Here is a 17,961-nt window from a genome sequence, read left to right as displayed (position 1 = left end):
ACGCAAACAAATGGTCGAGTATTTGATGGCCTGTAGCAATCCACTTCAGCACTGTATAGCTTAATATAGCAACATCGAGATCATCGCAAAAGAGGGCTATAGCAATGAACGATCCGCACTGTATCTGGTCCTGTAGTGCACATGACATAGGCGTCGAACGCCGCCACTTAGAATGCAAGCTCCGTTATTCCCCGCGCGAAGACAACAAGAGGAAAAGCAGAGATCTAGTGAGATGTTTAGACAGGATCTCAAGGCTTATGATGTCATTCCCGGTCTGCCGAACTGATTGATCCTCTTGACCCCTTTCGCCGGATCGAGCCATCATCTCTGTCTACCCTCCAGGTGGCGAGAAGTTCTCTTTACGAGCAAGCTTTTGTTATCACGTTCGGTCACGATGGATAAGGAGGTAAGTTGGTGCTCAGGATTGATTGACGACGGTAGAATACTTTTTGTGCTTTCTGATATGATAATGCGTGCAAGCGGCTCAGCACTGACTCACAATCTTTTTCAGCTGAACTAATTTGCAATCTTTCAGCTCACGTAAGGACGTTTCATTTACCATGAAGAAGGTGATAAGGTATCTTCAAAAGCAGGGTAAGCAGAATTGATCATGTCCAGCTTCTTCTCGCTTTTCCGTGCACCTGCCCCAAACAGTGCTCATGATGAATAGCTGCGCAGCAGAGTCAGGCGCAACACAGACCAGCTGGGTCTCGCTCTCAAGGAAAAGATGCTCGATCCTCTCTAGCCTCCCTCAAACGTGTAAACTCACGAGCTGAAACCGAAGATTACGAGACACATGGTATTTATGAAACACAAAACGAGCTCCAGAAGTACCAGGTGTTCATTCCACCGGCCGGGTTTACAGCAGGAGCAACAAGCACTAAATACTGGGTTATTTTCATCCATGGAGGCGCGTGGAGGGATCCTACAATCGGCGCCGCCGCCTTCGTTCCAACATGCAAGCAACTGCTTACATCGCCCTTGCTGACTCATGTCGCGGTAAACATCGAAGGCTATGCCTCGCTGGACTATCGGCTCAGCGTACATCCTGATTACCCCCAAGATGCCTCGAGTCTTGACACTTTCTTGATGCGAGAGGCACGTCATCCGGACCATGTAATCGGCATTATAACGGGAATTTCAGTCCTCCAACGGAAATATGATTTTGGCTCGCGATATATTCTTGTTGGCCACTCTTGTGGGGCGACGATGGCACTGCAATCCGTAATGCGTCTGAATGAGGTTGAGAATCGCGCGCTATCTTGGACACCACCGCAGGCAATTCTCGGAGCACATGGCATCTACGACATCCCCGCACTGATCCGAACCTTTTCGGAAATACCTGAGTATCGCGACAGTGTGGTGGGAGCTTTCGGTGAGGATGAACGGGTATGGGAAACTGTTTCTCCCGCACACGGAGATTGGCTAAGTAGTCCAAATGCATGGGGTGCCGACGGCAAGACTCTGCTTGTGATTGCTCATAGTTCGAAAGACGAGCTGGTGGACTGGCATCAATCTGAACTGATGGCTCAGAAAGTACAATCTGTTTGGAAAGAACACGAACTACAAGCCCCTCAGAATGAACGGGATACACAGAACGTCAAATGTTTGGAGAGCAAAGTTCCTGATAGGTCAGGAAATTTCGCTTTGGCTGAGCTACAAACTGCTCATCACGAGGTGTGGGAGACTGGATGGGAGCTTGGAAGAACAATTGCACTGGTTCTGAATGGGCTAAAGAGGCTGCGCCAGAATCAGCGACCATTCGAAGGTCATATTCAGACCATTACGAGAACAAAATTGTTTCCTGCGAAGTGCCATGACACCTGGCTTGGTTCCAAAGCGAGCATAACCTCTAGCTGACGACTTACATATGTCCCTACTCTGCCATGCAGTTTGCAATTGTTGAAGCTATCTGCAGCTATCTTTGGCTTGTGACGGTCTTCCATACAAGCTCTTTGCGCCTGCGAGTCGTTCTTATCTACCATCTACCCACAGATTGCCTAGCAAAGTTCATAGCTAGCACTAGACAACGCTAATGCTCCTTCTCTTAAATGACCCTTCACCCGTGTTCCTATGACCAGATCCTGCCTCCGATCGCTGCTTACCCATCAGCCATCAGGCACACACGTTTTCGGGGCTCTAGCGCAATAAGTTGCTTGTTGGCGTACTCGGCCGCCCTACTAACTCCAGCTACCCAGTTCTGTTGCAACCCACTTCTGTTACACGATTACTGTTATGAGGCGCAGCTCCCTATGACCCGTGAAGGTACGATATGGAACCTCAATGGTTTCACTCGTTAGACTGAGTGGCAATGGGACGGACGAGTCCTGGGCAGAGCGAGTCATGCACAGGTAGGGGTTTGGGTATAACTTAGGTTAACAGAAGCTATGAAATGGTACACAGGGGAATAGTCTTCATATACTCATAGAGTATCTCCCGATCTGGTAACATAACTTGGTAAGATGGCTAGTTGGCAAGGTACCCTTCCAACCGTCCATCTTTCCAACGACTTCCTCACCCGGAAGTCACGTGGGTTAGGCATCCGCCCAACTTTCCATACCTTCTGTGGCTTGGCCGCGACGCGGCCAAGTCATAACAGTCTCCCCCCAACCCAAATTACTTTGTCGTCTACGTGACATGACTGTACAGTATATACCTGCAATATTGCGTGGTGTCATAGAGGAACATAGTATATACGAGGGTATCTCGCACCTATCGATGACAGTCGTCACTAGTCAAGCGGGTGGGCGACACTGTGCCACAAACCGGGGGCGACAAGGAGGTTGTCGACGGCGAGATATAGGGCTTGATTGGTAGGCCATTGGTGCGCAGGAGGGGCGATTGTAGCGTCAAAATACCTTGGAGTGTCTTTTGTTGCGTCCATGATGCCGTTTGATTTGAGCTGAAATCTAGATCACAACATGAGGGATAAATTCTTGTTATATATGTCCCTAAATCGCTCATCTGACAGTGGTGCTCGGGTCGCCCTGCCGGCTGACGTCAGAGCTGTTCGTTGGCTCTGCGTTTCGGCAAAATTTGTTGTTGCCCCGAAATGGCATAAAAATTACGCCACGGGTACGCTCTATGTGTATTTAATGCGGCGTTGCCGTACATCATTCTTAGTTAGCAACATAACATTTCCTTGAGTTCACACGAACTCTAGTTCTGGCCTTTTCTACGTCCCACACTTCGGAGGTGTTGCCAGGCTCGTGCATTCAAGAACCGTCGCTATCACATCAAATCCACATCATGGATCCGTCTGGATTATATGCCAATTGCCAGGTCGCTCGCCATGAGGATTTTGAACACGAGTGCCACGAGTCTAGACCTCAACTCAGTAGTGAAGTCCTCGAACAGCGAATACATGAAAAGAACCAGAGGGGATGGAGACGAATTGCTCTCAATTTCACGCCGTCGTAAGCTCAAGAAATCCATCCACTCAGCCTTGCTAATTGATCAGATGGTTCTCAGTATGCATGGGAACAGGAATCGTATCAATTCTTCTGCATAATTTCCCATACAACGGCCGGTGGCTATACTGGTTGTCTGTGATCGTATTCTGTCTCAACATCCTCCTCTTCATCACCTTCGCCACAATATCCACCATCCGCTACGCAGTCTACCGAGGCATCTTTCGCGCTATGCTACGCCATCCCGTGCAGTCACTCTTCTTAGGTATGTCTCTCTCCACCCAAGAAGTATCCATCTGACCAAACACCAGGGACCGTACCCATGGGTCTTGCAACCATTGTCAACATGGTCGTCTTCGTATGCGTCCCAGCCTGGGGCATTTGGGCCACTCGACTCGCTTGGGCACTTTGGTGGATCGACGTCGTTTTGGCAGCAAGCACGTGCCTCTATCTACCCTTCGTGGTCATGTACGTACACGACACGCAACTCTCCACCATAACGGCCGCCTGGCTGCTCCCCATCGTCAGCACCATCGTCGCTGCTGCTTCCGGCGGGATTGTCGCTGCGGTGCTTCCGAACCCACAATATGCCCTGTGGACATTGATTGTTAGCTATGCGCTCTGGGGCATGGGAGTTCCATTGGCGACGGTGGTGTTGGTGATGTATTTCCATCGCCTAACAGTTCACAAACTGCCGCCGAGGGAGGTAATTGTGTCGGTCTTCCTGCCCCTTGGTCCGCTTGGTCAGGGTGGATTTGCGATTCAGCAGCTGGGAAAAGTCGCAAGAGACGTTTTCCCTAAGACCGACAGCTTGATTCCAGGGGCCGGGGATACGCTGTATTCGATGGGATTTATTGTGGCTCTGATATTGTGGGGTTACGGTCTGGTGTGGCTTTTCTTCGCGCTTGCAAGTATTTCAAAAAGCAAGTTCCCCTTCAACATGGGTTGGTGGGGCTTTACATTTCCGCTAGGGGTGATGACCGTCTCAACTACACAGATGGCGAAGGAGTTACCGAGTGCCTTTTTCAAGGTTTTAGGCAGTATGTTCACCGTCGTGGTCGTTTTGCTGTGGCTTGTTGTCAGTGCCGGGACAATCAAGGGCGTGGTTACAAGACAGATCTTCTTTGCGCCGTGCGCGGCGGATTATGAGAAGCAATACAACGCTCGGAAGACGAGGGAGAATCTGGAGAAAGGCACTGATGGAAATGGAACTGAAAGTCTGAAGCCTTAACATTGTCAGGACCTCTTGGCATGATCCTGCCAAGGCCACCAGTAGATAGCCTGTTCAAGGGGGGTTTCTCTTTCAACGCCCTTCAGGCGTTGAATCGCTGTCTTTCCGCAGGTACGTAGAGTCAATAGCATTGATTAGCTAGCAGATCGGACCCATTCCTGACAAACATAGCCAGCATGTCGTATTTAAAACCGGCTTGGCTAGCTCATTGCCCTGCAGCTCTCTGCGGTACGGCCTCTCGAGTTTCCTCCTCTACCTCCCGAGGTGTCTCTTTGCGATTGAAAAATACTAACACACAAATGCATAGTTTCGACAACCCTGCGAGCAGGAGTCCGAATGCCGGTTCCACTTCTCTATACGCCGCTGCTCCTATGAAGCTCCCCACCAGCAGGCCAATCACAAAAAGACCTCTCCTATTCCGCGGGCGGTTGTCTGCCACTAAAAGCCTTGGGTCGACGAAGAAATCGATGTAGGCAGACGTCACCATTGCAGTCGTTATCTCTGGAACGTTGACTGTACGTGCCATGGCGACTTGGCCACCGGATGCCAATGCAAGCAGAGATATCACAAAGTACCGCAATGGAGCATGCTTTGAGGTGGCTACCCACTTTCTTAGCGCGGCCGCGGTGAGGACGAGAGATGTTTGGATGCCGTTAGTAACAACCAACCAGGACCGGCGCGTGCGGCCAAAGTAGTGGCCAAGCTGGCCAAGACAGAAACCCCCAATGATGAACATGCCCAAGGAGAATCCGACATTCTGCAGGTCGATCGCATCTTCGGCAAGGCCCAACGCTCGAACGGCTAGAAGGGCTGTATTGCCGGTTTGGTTGGAGGCGAAGACACGGTAATCGGGGAATGTGGTAGCGTCGTTGATACCAGCGGCCAAAGCGAGGATCATAAGTTCCGACTCGAGAAGGACGTCAGGGGCTACTTGTTGGTTGAGGCATTGTGAGAATCGTTGACATCGCGGTTGGCGAGGTGGTGATCCTGCAGAAGAACCTCCTCCTTCCAGTTCTGAGCTCATCTGGTCTGTACGACTGCTAAAGAGTGCAACGAGCTTGGGTAGTATAGCTAGAAGCCAAACGGCAATCAGGATGAACAACAGGAACCTGGGTGACGTTGTGAGGTGTGATTACCCCATGCTTGGCCGTTCTGAAACGTCATGCCAGGCCCCATGACATCAAATTGTTCAAAATAGGACACGTGATGAGCGACCTTCAGTTTACCGGCCGGTCAACTGTCGTGGTTAGAAGAAGGTATTGTCTGTGAGTAAGAGGTCGTGTCATTAAGGTTAGGCGTCCTGTGGCGATGGCGAAGTCGATCGTGCACATCACAACCTTCATGGTGCTGATGGGTCAAGAATATGAAAAGCAGTAAAGATTGAACATTCTGTAGAAGGATTATACCGTATGGCAAAGACTTGCAGACAAAGGTGCAATTGGAATACCATCCCACCTGGAAGAAAAAGGTCTGCCAAACATTGTAGCGAACGTAGCAACGAATCTTCTTTTCTGCGTTTCCATGTCACTAGTATCCGAAGTATAATTGAAAAATGCGCCCAGTTATCAGAAACACAGTGAACAACGATTGCAGGCGCTCCAGAAAGAATGAATTCTGATTGATATCCATTGCGTTAGACTTTGAAGCTGTCAGCAGGTCAATTTGGCTCTCTGTCGACGTAGCTTTGCATACTGAAGCTGCCGCCCAATTTGCATATGCCAATACAAGCTGGAAAATATTGACGAGGTCTCGAGCGTTTTGCATGCTGGAAAATCCAACCGCAGAGTGCCACGTCGCATGTACGTAACGTCCCACGGGAAAGTGGTTGTCATTCTGACAGTTCTTCTGATGCAAGGCAAGCCGCAATTTGTAGAGGCCGACGACCAATTGTGTCAACCGTTCATGATTTTGTTACGTGGGCAACGGTAACAGGAGGGCAGACTGAAACGGCTCATAGCCGAAACAAAAAACAACTATTCGTGACCAGCGGAGGAGCAATAAGCAGGGCGTTAGCACATGATCTCTAACTCTAACGCCCAACGCCCGGAAGGAGCTCGAGACCCCCGTTTAGGGGCCCGTGGCGCAAGTCAAAAGTTGGTTTTAGCGACCGTAGTTAGCTTTGCTAATTTGCAAATGGGAAAGAGCCTGCTGCAGAATTGCAACACATTATTATTCCAGTCTATGTGTAATAGACTACTGGGCCCTTGAAGGTACACAAATATCCCTCCAATGTTGGTGGTTTCGCCAGCCAGAACAACGAGGTAATAGACGTGAAGCATCAAAGAGTTGGAGTCATGCGTCAAGCATGCAGATCAACAGACACGTGGAAATGAGATAGAATTGTTTACAACTGCTTTTGCAGGTTAGTCCGTAAATTGATGTACGTTGCAGCTATAGAGTAGCTATAGAAAGTAGCTTGCGTGGAATTAGGCTCGTGGCTGCCACATCGCTCTTCTGATCTTGCTATGCGGCTGTTGCATTTTCATCCGTAGCCTGGCCTTCCTGAGGTTTCGATCTAGCTTAGAAATAGTCCCGATTCGTGTAAGGAACACGATGCCAACCACTGGTCAAATTCCCCCTGAAGTTGTAGTGAGGGTCGTAATACTCAGGCTGAATGTTGTACCCTTCATCCACTGCTTTGACAACAAAACTCCTTCCCGCTAAGCGCCTTGGCAAAACCAGCCTCCATTGTGTCCAAGCCCACCTCTTAGAGCCTACTGCATTATCTGGCAAAAGCTCGGCTTGTGTCCATGATCTGCCATCATCTGGGCTCACATCAACTCGAACGATCTCACGTCCACCACCTGCAAAGGCATAGCCTTTGACCTCGATAGCATCCTCTTCGAGACCGTAAACTTGTCGCAGCCTATCACCCTTGGGCAGGTCTTTCAGCGAGACAATAGCGCTTTGTACGGGTGTTTCTTGTATTGCCGGAGCGGTTGACCAATCCACGTCCGCACCACTTTGATTGGGTCCGAAACACTTGTAATCTCTCTGCTGCCATTGCGATTGACTCTCCTCTTCGGACAGAGTGATTCGTTTTAACCACTTGACACTTCTCGCTGCGACATGTCCAGGTACAAGGACCCTCAAAGGAAAACCGTGGTCTTGACCAAGTGGTTTTCCGTTCATCTTGTGTACCAGTAAGACGTCACCGTGTCGACTCAAAGCCTTGTCGATGGGTATAGATGAACCATATGCTTCTGCACCTTGGAATTGCACATGCTTGACATCGTCGTTTTCTGCGTCCTCGGCATGAAAGCCCGCATCGGCAAGGACATCTTGCAGCCTCACACCTGTGAACTGTGCAGTGCTCATTGCACCGATGCCCCACTGTAAGCCATTTGCGTATCTCGAGCCTTCAGTCATGTGTTTCCGCCTGTTTCCCGAGCATTGTAATGTGGTAGTGACATCGACTTGCCTGAACTTCTTCAGATCCTCTAGACTGTACTCCTTCTCCTCTCCATCCGGCAATTCGACGGTAAAGCGGTGCGACTTCTCATCCAATCTTGGAGCCCATAGATGATTTCGAACATAGAATTTCTCTGACGGCGTGATGAACTTATCGAGGGCGTCGACAGGTGTCTCAGCATTGCAGGGTTTGGCACTGTGAACTTTCAGGCTCTTATCACGTGGAGGGTCCTCTTCAAAAGGATCTTCAACGTCATCCTGTGGTACATGTCCATCAACGAGATCTCGTGGGTCGACGTCACCGATGTAGTACTGTTCGAGGATGTCATACACCTCCTGCTTCTTGTGGATACTGAAGATATCCCAGTATTGATCGATCACGCCGCCAACAGCACGCAGGATAACCTCCCCACCAGGATGATTCGGAATCCAATCTGTAATGTCGTACACCTTGGCATCGCGAACTACCCAGCGTGTATCTGATCGGCGGCTATGTTTGCGTACTTCAGACATGCGAATCTTCCTAGGCGCTTCTTCTGCCAGAGCTTCAGCTTGTATATCTTTGCGGTAGAAGCAGGACGTTGTGGTCACTATAGCAAAAGCAGCTAAAGTAGCGACTGGCACAAAATTGCGTAGCGGTGCATTGCCATTCCTCCATGATTGCGAGCTTGCGACACGTTTTTGAACCGTCACAGCTGGACGAAAAGGGGGGCCGCCAGCCCTTCCTAGCGGTGCGAGTATTCGAAGATGAGCACGCTTCATGCTGCAAGAGGCGACAAATGCGTTAAGATTAAATGGCAAATTTGAACAAATGTAATGTTAGAGAATGAGACCGATGAGGTCTATCGTCGTTTACAAAACTACTGTCCTGTTGCTAGCGTCTTAGCTTAAGAGCGCGAATTTTGATCCTTATAGTAATTTTAGTATAGATTAGAAGATAATAGCTTATATCCCTCGTTATCGCCTTATATCTCGCTTATATAACTAGATTTTAGTATTATTTGTTTAGTATACCTACTTACTAACCCCGCTATAATAATTCCTAGCGTTAGCTTATCGTAGATCTATTATAAACTACTTTAATAGATAAGATAATCGCTTAAATATATATTTCTAAACGGTAAATTAATAAATAAAAGTATAATATTACCGTATTTAGTATATACTCCCTAGATTTATACTTAAGTACTAGAAGACCGTGTAAGTTCGTATCCGCTATAGGAAAGAGATTAGAAAAGTATATATTTAGCTCTTTATAGTTACTAATACTTAATAAGATATAAACACTAATTATAAACGAGTTTAATATTTAGCTTAATACTTTTATTATTAGTTATTATCTTAAGACGCTTAATCTTACGTATAAGAAGAAAGATATCACGATGCTCCTTTACTCTTAGGGTAGAACCTAAGGAGGTTAGATACAAGGCGTTGGTTTAGCAGTTAGTACGTGTTTGGGGATAGTTAGCTAGAATAAGTAAGATGGAGTGCTTAAGGGGTTAAGTAAGGTGATTGAGATTGACTACGGAGTCAGTAACAAGACTGACGAACTATGAAAGGTAGTATCCTATATACTAGTAATGAATGTGCTGTTGCTTAGTGCTGCTCAGTATGCTCAGCGTGCTCAGTACTGATCACGACTGATCATGGTGATCACACTGATCACTTTGTATCACGTGACCCTGGCGCCTTACCTCCACGTGCTAGGCGTCCGCCTAACTTTCCCATATACCTAGAGTGGCCGCAGGTCGGTCGTGATTCGTAACAAAAGAGAGGGTATACCTAAATTAAGATAAAGCACTATATAGGTTTCTAAGCGCATTTTATACCTACTTATACGGCTAGATAACTCGTATTCCTTAACGAAATAGTATATAATAAACTGTCAAAAGTGTGGTACCGCCACAACCCGCAAAAGTACAATTGTACCCGCAAGATATGGCGATTCGACCTAAGTACCTAAGATTCTCAACATAAACGTAGCCTTAATAAATAATAGGGTTAATTACTAAAGGGTATCGTATATAGGATATAATAGTTATTAGTAAATAGATTAAGGAACTAATTAATATTACCTATAATTAGTATTAATAGGTATCTCTATTATAAGATATTCTAAGGCTCGTTTAATGGTATATGTGGAAAATGGTAGGTAGCGGTAGGCGAATATTCGTAGAATGACTTGTATTCTCTATCTAGAGGCGGTATCTAGCCTATCTATATACCTATAGGAGGTACAGTAGAGTGGCAAGAAATAACCCCTATTAACCCCTATTAACCCCTATAGAAAGGGGTAGAAAGGGGAAGTGGAGATTAGCTAGTCTTTTAGCCGGTTGGCTAGATTGGCCTAGCCAGTTGGCTAGCGAGATCAGCAATCCTTAACTCTAACTTTGTTCCTCCACTTTGCTAGAGTACCTATAGCCTATTCTTGCCTATATTCAACAGTATAAGATTCGTGGATTTTATTATAAAGGTATTAAGTAAATATAAAGCTTTTCTAAGGCTAAGATGAGTACTTATAATAGATAATTACTTAATATATTATATAAAAGAGATCTAACCTCTCTATAAGTAGGCTAGAGTACGTCTTAAATACCTACTATTCTAATTTTTAGACTTAAACTCGATTAAAGAGTCGTTTATAGTACTTAAGTTATAGGTAAGATAAAATTAAGAGCTTAGTACTAGATTTACTTATTTTAGATTATTTTTAAACGTTATAGTTTAATAATATAATCTTAAATACTACGCGAAACATTTATTTAAAGGCTACGGTTATACAGTAACTATCACAATAGGGGTTGCTTGAGCCTAGGGAAGAGTGATTCTAGCTAATGTCTCCATTACCGCTATCTTCTGATATCGACTGAACGCTGAGGAAGTGAAGTTCCTCAGCGCGAGGGCGCAGGCGATAAGCCTGTGCATCACGTGCCATGCGCATTCCATGCGCATAGCGTCATCCATCTCCGTTCACCCGAACGGAGTTCACTTGTACAGCCTTGCTGTAACAACTATCCTCCCTCCAACAAGGCGCTCGTCCCGAGCCCAGTAATCTTGATTGACCATTTGACCTGTCTGTCTTCATTTCGCGGCGCAGGCGCTGCTCCTGCGTTGAACATATGTGACACTTTCACTTTGATTCCTTTACTTTGCCCTTGTTGTTTGTTACTTACATGTTGTCACCACACAATGATAATTGTATGGCAACGCATTATTGTGCGGTAGTGACGCGCCATGAATGTACATGTAGTTCGCTGTCGCTTCGTTTATTTTCGTTTTCTTCTTCGCTACATAATTTTCACAAAGAGTAAGAAACGGCTGGCATCTCTTCCGCTGCGCCTACGCTAAGCCTATACTAATGTGTCGCAGTGTCTGCAACAGTCGATTCCGCGCCCGGCTCGACCGCGGCCGGCTCTCTGGGTAGTGGTAGTGGTGGTAAGCGTCCGCCGCCCCAGCGTAGCGCTAGCGAGTCTCCGCCGTCGCCGCCTCTAAAGCGCCTTCGGGTAAAACCGCCTTCGGGCAAGAAAACGTGGTGTCTTCGCTGTGTGCGTGCTCTGCGCCAGGGTACCAACGGCGCCTCGGCAGGGCCCTGCCACGTTAAGCCTAGCCGGTCCGTGCGGTGTACGCGGTGCTAAAGTGGCCGCAAGAACTGCCTCCCCGTAAGTGCAGCGCTCTCGCCTCGCCTGCGCATTACGTTCGCTAATATCTCAGCCCCCCGCCAATATGGTCTCCGCCGTGGAGTCTCTGGTGAGGTTGGCTGGCCGCGTCCAGTCAGGGCGTGTCTCGGGCGATGAGCTGGAAACGGCTCTCGATACGTTCGAGAACACCTTGGCTGGCGCGCAGGCTGCCGCCTCGCCCATTAAGCTGTCCCTGCGCCCCTCCGCCGCTGCTCCTGCGCCTGCTGCCGCTGTCGTCGCCCCTGCCGCTGCCACTGGCGTTGAGCTTGGGCTCAACACCCACGCTGTTCGCGTGCTGGCCGAACTCTATGCAAGAGTTATAAGTTTCCACCCTGCGCCTCTCCTGCGCCTCGTATGCTGACCTCCGGTGCAGCACGACCAACCCCTGCCTGTGTGGCCTGAGCAGCGCCAGCTGTCTCTTGGCCTGTCGTCTTCTTCTGAGGAAGAGGAAGACCCAACGCCCTCCCGTCGCCGCTCCGGTGGTGATCCTGCGCCTCTCCTCCGCCGTCGCCCAGCGGCAATATCACCTGTTGGTGGTGAGGAGAGCGAGACAGGCGATTCGCCGGCTCCGGCCAGCGATCGCGACATCGTCTCTCCTGGCGGGGGCGGGGTGCCGGACGTCGAGGAAGTTCTGGCGAGTGAGGACGAGGAGGAGGAGGAGGATATGCTATCCTTAAAGTACCTCCGTATGAGAGCAGCCTACGGGAAGCTAGCTGATCCCTTCCTAGGGCCCTTCGAAATCATTACTCGAGCGGGTAATAATACTTATAAGTTGAAACTGCCTCCGAAGTATGGGTTACTGCATCCCACCTTTCACGTCTCCCTACTAGAGCCGTACGTACGCCGCGAAGGTGCAGCGACGCCGGAGCCTATGAACATCGAAGACGACCAGTAGTAGGAGGTAGAAGACATACTTAAAAAGAGAATCTCAAAAGCTAGGAAAGAGCTCTTCCTCGTGCGCTGGAAGGGATTCTCTACTACAGAAGACACATAGCAATCAGAAGGAGATCTAGGGAATGCAAAAGACATTCTAGAAGAATTTAAGAAAAAACAGAATGCGATTAAGCCCCAAGGCCCACCTCCAAAGAAAAGGAGGAGGTGAAGCGCCACCTTGGCGCAACCGAAGCGCCGGCGCAGCGCCGCAAACTATCAAAACAAACAAAAGAAAAAAATCCACAAACAAAAGAAGGACGGCACAAGGCCAAACACAGCGCACCACCAGCGCACCACCGGGGTCCCGAAGGTGCCACCCCTACCTCTTCGTCCTCTTCCCCCTATTCCTCCTCCTCTTCTTCCCCTTATTCCGCCCCTAGAACCTCACCGCAGGCACTCACGCAGCCGCCACCCCCTCCTCCTCTCCAACCTCGCGCTCTTTTGATGGCTTGTCCCTTGTCATTCGTCTGATCAACATCTTCTCAGCTTACAGGCCAGCCGAGAGTGGTGCCTGCAGACCTCTTGCTAGGCATCAACATTGCGACGATACATCGCGACAAAAGGCTACTTACCTTTTCAGCCACCTAAAATAGGCATCCATGAACAGCTGCTTGGTCGCACTTCGAGAAGCCTTTCCGTTGGACATGATGGGTGGGCTTAGAGCGACGAGCAACCACCGCGGGACCCGATCTTGCCGAGCCGACCAGGACATTAACGAGAACTCTGTCCTGCGAACACATGCCACTAATGCTTCCGAGTTGATATCCAGGGGCGACAACCTTGCCAACTCGATGTCAATCAACATGTATGATACCTCGTCACGGTATGGCTGGCCGGGCGCGAACACAGCCCATAATCCTTTCGAATTTGAACCCTATCATCTTGGCATGAACAACGACATGTCGGAGCCGTTATTGTGGTCAACACAATTTGTTAATGACGAAGTCAACCCGTTCATAGGTATGTAGTGCAGGGGGAGACACAAGTTCTCACGATGCTCGAATCGAATTGGTCCCGAAATGCAGCCGGCAAGGGTGTAGGCGCATCTCGTGTGCTTGCCGTCCGATCCGGTCGATCATTTCCAATCATGACATAGGCTAGCCCCACGACAAGGACTACCATATGCAGAAAGCTTTGCTGCGACACGACACAAGTGGCAGGAAGTCACAAGATTCCGGAAAGAAGCCTCAAGCTAGGTGAGGACAAGCTCTTGTACAGTCTAGAGTTTCTTGTGAACCACACATCAGACTTGTGTCAGTCCCAATTATGGTTGTCCTCAAAACCTGATTCTACAACATCCACGACAAAAGTAATGACTCTGTCAATTGAGCTTTCAAGACCTCCAGCAATCCCATACAGTTTTGGTGAGACTATCTGTGGCATAGTCAAGCTTCATGCCAAGAAGGAAGAGGAATTTCAGACAATTTCCATCTTCTTCCAAGGTCATACCATCTTTGTGGGGAGGTCTTCACAGATAGACGCGACAAACAACCCTCGTGATAGGAGGTCATCAGCGTGCTTGTTTCGACAGCATATCATATTGCGACAAGGCGGGTCTCCCCTTCAGCCAGGAAAGCATTCGTGGCCATTCTCCTTCAAAATTCCATCTCACGCCCAGTACTGTGACACCGTGCAAGGTCAACACGAGTTTGGCTGGTTTGACTCACAGAGTCCGTTCCTTGGATCCGCAGATGCCGAATCGCACATTCTGCCGTCGACGTTCGAGTACTGGGGCAAGAATCAGTGTTCTGTCAAGTACACCATCGAAGCTAGGCTCATTCGAACAGCTAGCTATTTGCTGCTTGGTGAGCAAAACCTCACTCATGCCAGAAGAATCATTCTACGTCAGGCGGGCGCTGCGGCTACCACTTCGTTCTACGATACTGCAGCTGCCAGTTCCGAAAGCCAAACAATCAATATTGGGTCTTACGCAGAGGGTCATGATTTGGGAGATAATCTTAAGAAGGCCTGGAATCGTCTGAAAGGATGCGCGATAAACACTCATTTTAAACAGACCATCCCAGAATCTCAGATCAATATTGCTGTTGAGCTGCCCAGAGTCTTGATCCTAAGCGACACAGCTCCTGTTCACATCTTGGTAAATGCTACTCAGGACACACTGGAGGAGAGCACCAATCACCCTAGCGAATGCACAAATGGAGATCTGCAAATCAAGTCCTTCTCGATAGATTTGATCCAACATACAAAGGCTCGCCTGGACAATTGCACATCGACGGATATACGCTCACTGACACTTGCTCAAGGGTCCTGTATCGTCCCTGTGACGAGGAGGGTACTATTTCAGGGGTCTCTAAGTCCTGAACATCCAACAATAACGACGTACAACGATGACGCCATGAAACAAGCACAACTCTACAGTCCAGATGTCGTACGTTCCAGCAGCATTGCCGCATCAACTTCTACAGCCTCTTCACCCGCTAGCCTCTACTCGACATCCACGGACGCTGTCTCTGGTCGAGATTCAGACTTGGCTGGGCGCAGATATTGGAACCAGAGTGCGAGCCAAGATCCAAGAACACTTATTGAGGTGTCCAGACTCGATCGTCCCGGAGTTCACGACATACAATATTTTCCAAGCCTACAGTATGCGGATCAAACTTACTGTAGAGCGCAACGGCAAGACACGCAGATTCGAGAGGGGAGGAATTGGCATTCGACTCGTCGAGCGGTACCTCCCATCAACGCTTCCGTACAACCAAGTCCCATTGGATAGAGACTTAGTAGTTGCTATGGGTAATACGAGTCCAGATCTCCACAACGACCCTGGTGACATTTTGGGGTCGTTCGAAGGATTGAAAATTGATGTTTTGCCTCCTTATTCTCCACGAGTTCGAGTTTAGCTGTGGAGTCCCCAGCATTGCTGCATTTTGGAAGGGGTACCGGAGTACGGATGAGGCGGAACCGTTGGCGAACGGCACGGTGCTACGTACGGTGGGAGTTTCTCGATACCCTTAAGCAGAGTTATTCAACATGTTACGTTCGTCCCAGAAGCACTTGGTCCAATATTGCGGCTAGTCATAGTCAGTTTCGATGCTACCTACTTACGTTGGCATCAAATAATGACCTCCACGTAACACGGCTAAATGATCAGTGCTCGTTACTTGCGAAACCCTGTGCCCTTCTGAAACCTCCCTGGTGCTTGTTTCGATGGTTCAAGGTTCGTTTCTATACTAACAAGTAGCCTAAGAGCTCGCCTCTATCCGCCTAGGTCTATTGCCTAGAACACCTCTGATTTGATCAAATCGATATTATGGGAGTGTCCTTCTTGATTAGGTTTAAGGCCAGGCCTTGAACCATGCGTACCTTCAGTAATATAATTGGAGACCACAAAACACCGAGGAACTGGTTGTGGAAAGCACTGTTAACAATCCGAAAATGTAGTCTGAGCATCGGAACACACGTGTATCTGCTCATTTGGGGCGACATTTGTGAATCCTGTACAATCCGGCTCGCCCGGCGGCCAATCCTTGTTTACCAATTTACGCTCTGTAGCCACAACGGGCGTTGAATCCGCTGGTCCAGGCCACAGACCCCATGATTGCTACTTGGAGACCCAAAGCAACACTAACGGTCATCAGGCCATAGAACCATGCATTTCGCCGCCGCAAACCATTGAGTTCCGCGACCCACGTGCTCACCGTCGTTGCACAACCACAGAATCCTTGCATGACCCCTTCAAGCACAGCACACGGATTGGCATCGCCGTTCGACACAGACGCGATAATGCTGGTCGTGTGCTGGAGGTTATAGCACATCCCTTCGATGCAGGTACCGAAAACGTTGACCGCAAATGTTCCGAGAGGAAAGCTGGGGATGCGCGAGTTCAGATGTTTGCTGGCGTAGAAGCGCAGGAGACAACCGAGGGGGGAGAAGATCAGTGCCATGGTTGCACGACGGCGCCAGTCTGAGGCAGGTGGCCATATGGTGAGAAGGACTGCGCCCAACCAGCAGCCAAAGGCTATGGGAACGATTAAGACGTCGAGGTAACGTTGAATGAAGCGGCTCGGAAGGCTGGGCATGACCTTTTCGAGCCCAACTGCGATGTGAGCGCCAGTCTTGAGGCCACAGATCGCTACCATCGGGTGAAGAATGAGTATGGCGATAGCTGCCTCGAAGGAAAAGCCGCCATTGCGGAGCAGGATCTCGGCGGGGGCAATAGTATGGTAGGGCGATGTTGGACTGGCTGTAGCGAGGTCGTTGGACAGGGCGAGGAACGCATCAGTGATATATGTTGAAAATGAGGTAAAGCTTCCACAGAATCCGGTCGCAAGGCCGATGTACAGTGGCAGCGTCTTCTTGCGTTGATCAATGTGGTCGTTCAATTCGTCCTTCTCAGCCTTGTCAAGAGGCCCTACGCTTGCCCTGAAAAACCTCCTGTCCTCGATGAGAAAGCCAATGATCAGCGACCCGCCAAGGTTGGCCCATAGTACCGTTGATGTGACTGATGCGTATGGGTAGGTCGTGATGGTCTCGACTCCCATGCGGGCGAGTGTGCCCCAAAACGAGAAAAAAATGAGCCACGAGATCGTTGAAAGCTCGTCCCACCGTGACGCTTCCTTCTGTGGCACACCTGGACTGCCCTTTTCCACAGCCTCCTCCTCGTCCTGTTCATGATCATTCGAGTGAGAGTGACTGTGAGAGTCTGAATGTGCCAACGGCACCGGGACTGCCATTTCTGTCAATCCTTCATCGCCCTCGTCGCCTGACATACTCCTATCTGCATCTTTTCCAGCTTGAGACTCCTCGTTCTCCAGGTCGTCGCCGTGCTCGCTTTCTTCGACAGGCGCAGGAGCAGCAAGCTCTGTCAGTCCAGCATCGTCCCCTTGAGCAATACTACGCCGCTTCTCTTCAACGGGAGATTGCTCGTCCTCCAAGTCGTTGCCGTGCTCGCTTTCTTCGACAGGCGCAGGAGCAGCAAGCTCTGTCAGTCCAGCATCTCTACGTTCGTGTGTACCGCGTCGCAAGCACTCATCCAGACACTGCTGTTCTCTTGGCTCATTGTGCACAGAACTTTTACGACTACCACGCCGCCATACGGCTTCTGGTAGGAGTCCGGATTGGGTCATGACCGTTTTTTACTATTTCTGCAGGCGCCAAGCGGCATAGTCTGCCTGCGCTATGCTTGAAGAATAACAACTTGGTCCATGCGAGTAATGGATGATGAGCAGGTAATGCTGGTGACGACAAGATAAATCCGCAAGCCACTAGGATTATTCGACTTACGAAGAATGCAGACGAGGAACAAAGCCTTCAATCCTGGATGGTAAGGGTAAGAACA

The 17,961-nt window shown here is 49.3% G+C and overlaps 5 protein-coding genes across 5 annotated transcripts; 2 read left to right on the top strand and 3 right to left on the bottom strand.

The window, feature by feature from the left end:
* Nucleotides 1–560: 560 nt before the first annotated feature.
* Nucleotides 561–1,860, top strand: PMZ80_011023 (uncharacterized protein; the record flags this gene model as incomplete). The annotated part of the gene is made up of 2 exons (XM_064879411.1): nt 561–594; nt 671–1,860. 2 exons carry the CDS (start codon nt 561–563, stop codon nt 1,858–1,860), a joined length of 1,224 nt encoding a protein of 407 aa, XP_064724850.1.
* Nucleotides 1,861–4,350: 2,490 nt separating this feature from the next.
* SSU1_4 (Plasma membrane sulfite pump involved in sulfite metabolism) lies at nt 4,351–4,641 on the top strand (the record flags this gene model as incomplete). Its single annotated transcript, XM_064879410.1, has 2 exons — nt 4,351–4,354; nt 4,382–4,641. The coding sequence occupies 2 exons, from the start codon at nt 4,351–4,353 to the stop codon at nt 4,639–4,641; spliced, it is 264 nt and encodes an 87-aa protein (XP_064724849.1).
* Nucleotides 4,642–4,846: 205 nt separating this feature from the next.
* On the bottom strand, nt 4,847–5,665 carry PMZ80_011021 (uncharacterized protein; the record flags this gene model as incomplete). The annotated part of the gene is made up of 1 exon (XM_064879409.1): nt 4,847–5,665. One exon carries the CDS (start codon nt 5,663–5,665, stop codon nt 4,847–4,849), a length of 819 nt encoding a protein of 272 aa, XP_064724848.1.
* Nucleotides 5,666–7,161: 1,496 nt separating this feature from the next.
* On the bottom strand, nt 7,162–8,814 carry PMZ80_011020 (uncharacterized protein; the record flags this gene model as incomplete). Its single annotated transcript, XM_064879408.1, has 1 exon — nt 7,162–8,814. The coding sequence occupies one exon, from the start codon at nt 8,812–8,814 to the stop codon at nt 7,162–7,164; it is 1,653 nt and encodes a 550-aa protein (XP_064724847.1).
* Nucleotides 8,815–16,162: 7,348 nt separating this feature from the next.
* PMZ80_011019 (uncharacterized protein) lies at nt 16,163–17,749 on the bottom strand (the record flags this gene model as incomplete). The annotated part of the gene is made up of 1 exon (XM_064879407.1): nt 16,163–17,749. The coding sequence occupies one exon, from the start codon at nt 17,747–17,749 to the stop codon at nt 16,163–16,165; it is 1,587 nt and encodes a 528-aa protein (XP_064724846.1).
* Between the last annotated feature and the right edge of the window lie 212 nt (nt 17,750–17,961).

The sequence above is a fragment of the Knufia obscura genome (assembly GCF_036327395.1).
Source record: "Knufia obscura strain CCFEE 5817 isolate CBS 148926 chromosome Unknown scaffold_23, whole genome shotgun sequence".
Classification (NCBI taxonomy): Eukaryota; Fungi; Ascomycota; class Eurotiomycetes; order Chaetothyriales; family Trichomeriaceae; genus Knufia; species Knufia obscura.
The sequence above is the reverse complement of the archived record's forward strand: the minus strand, read 5'-3'. Positions and strand labels throughout refer to the sequence as shown.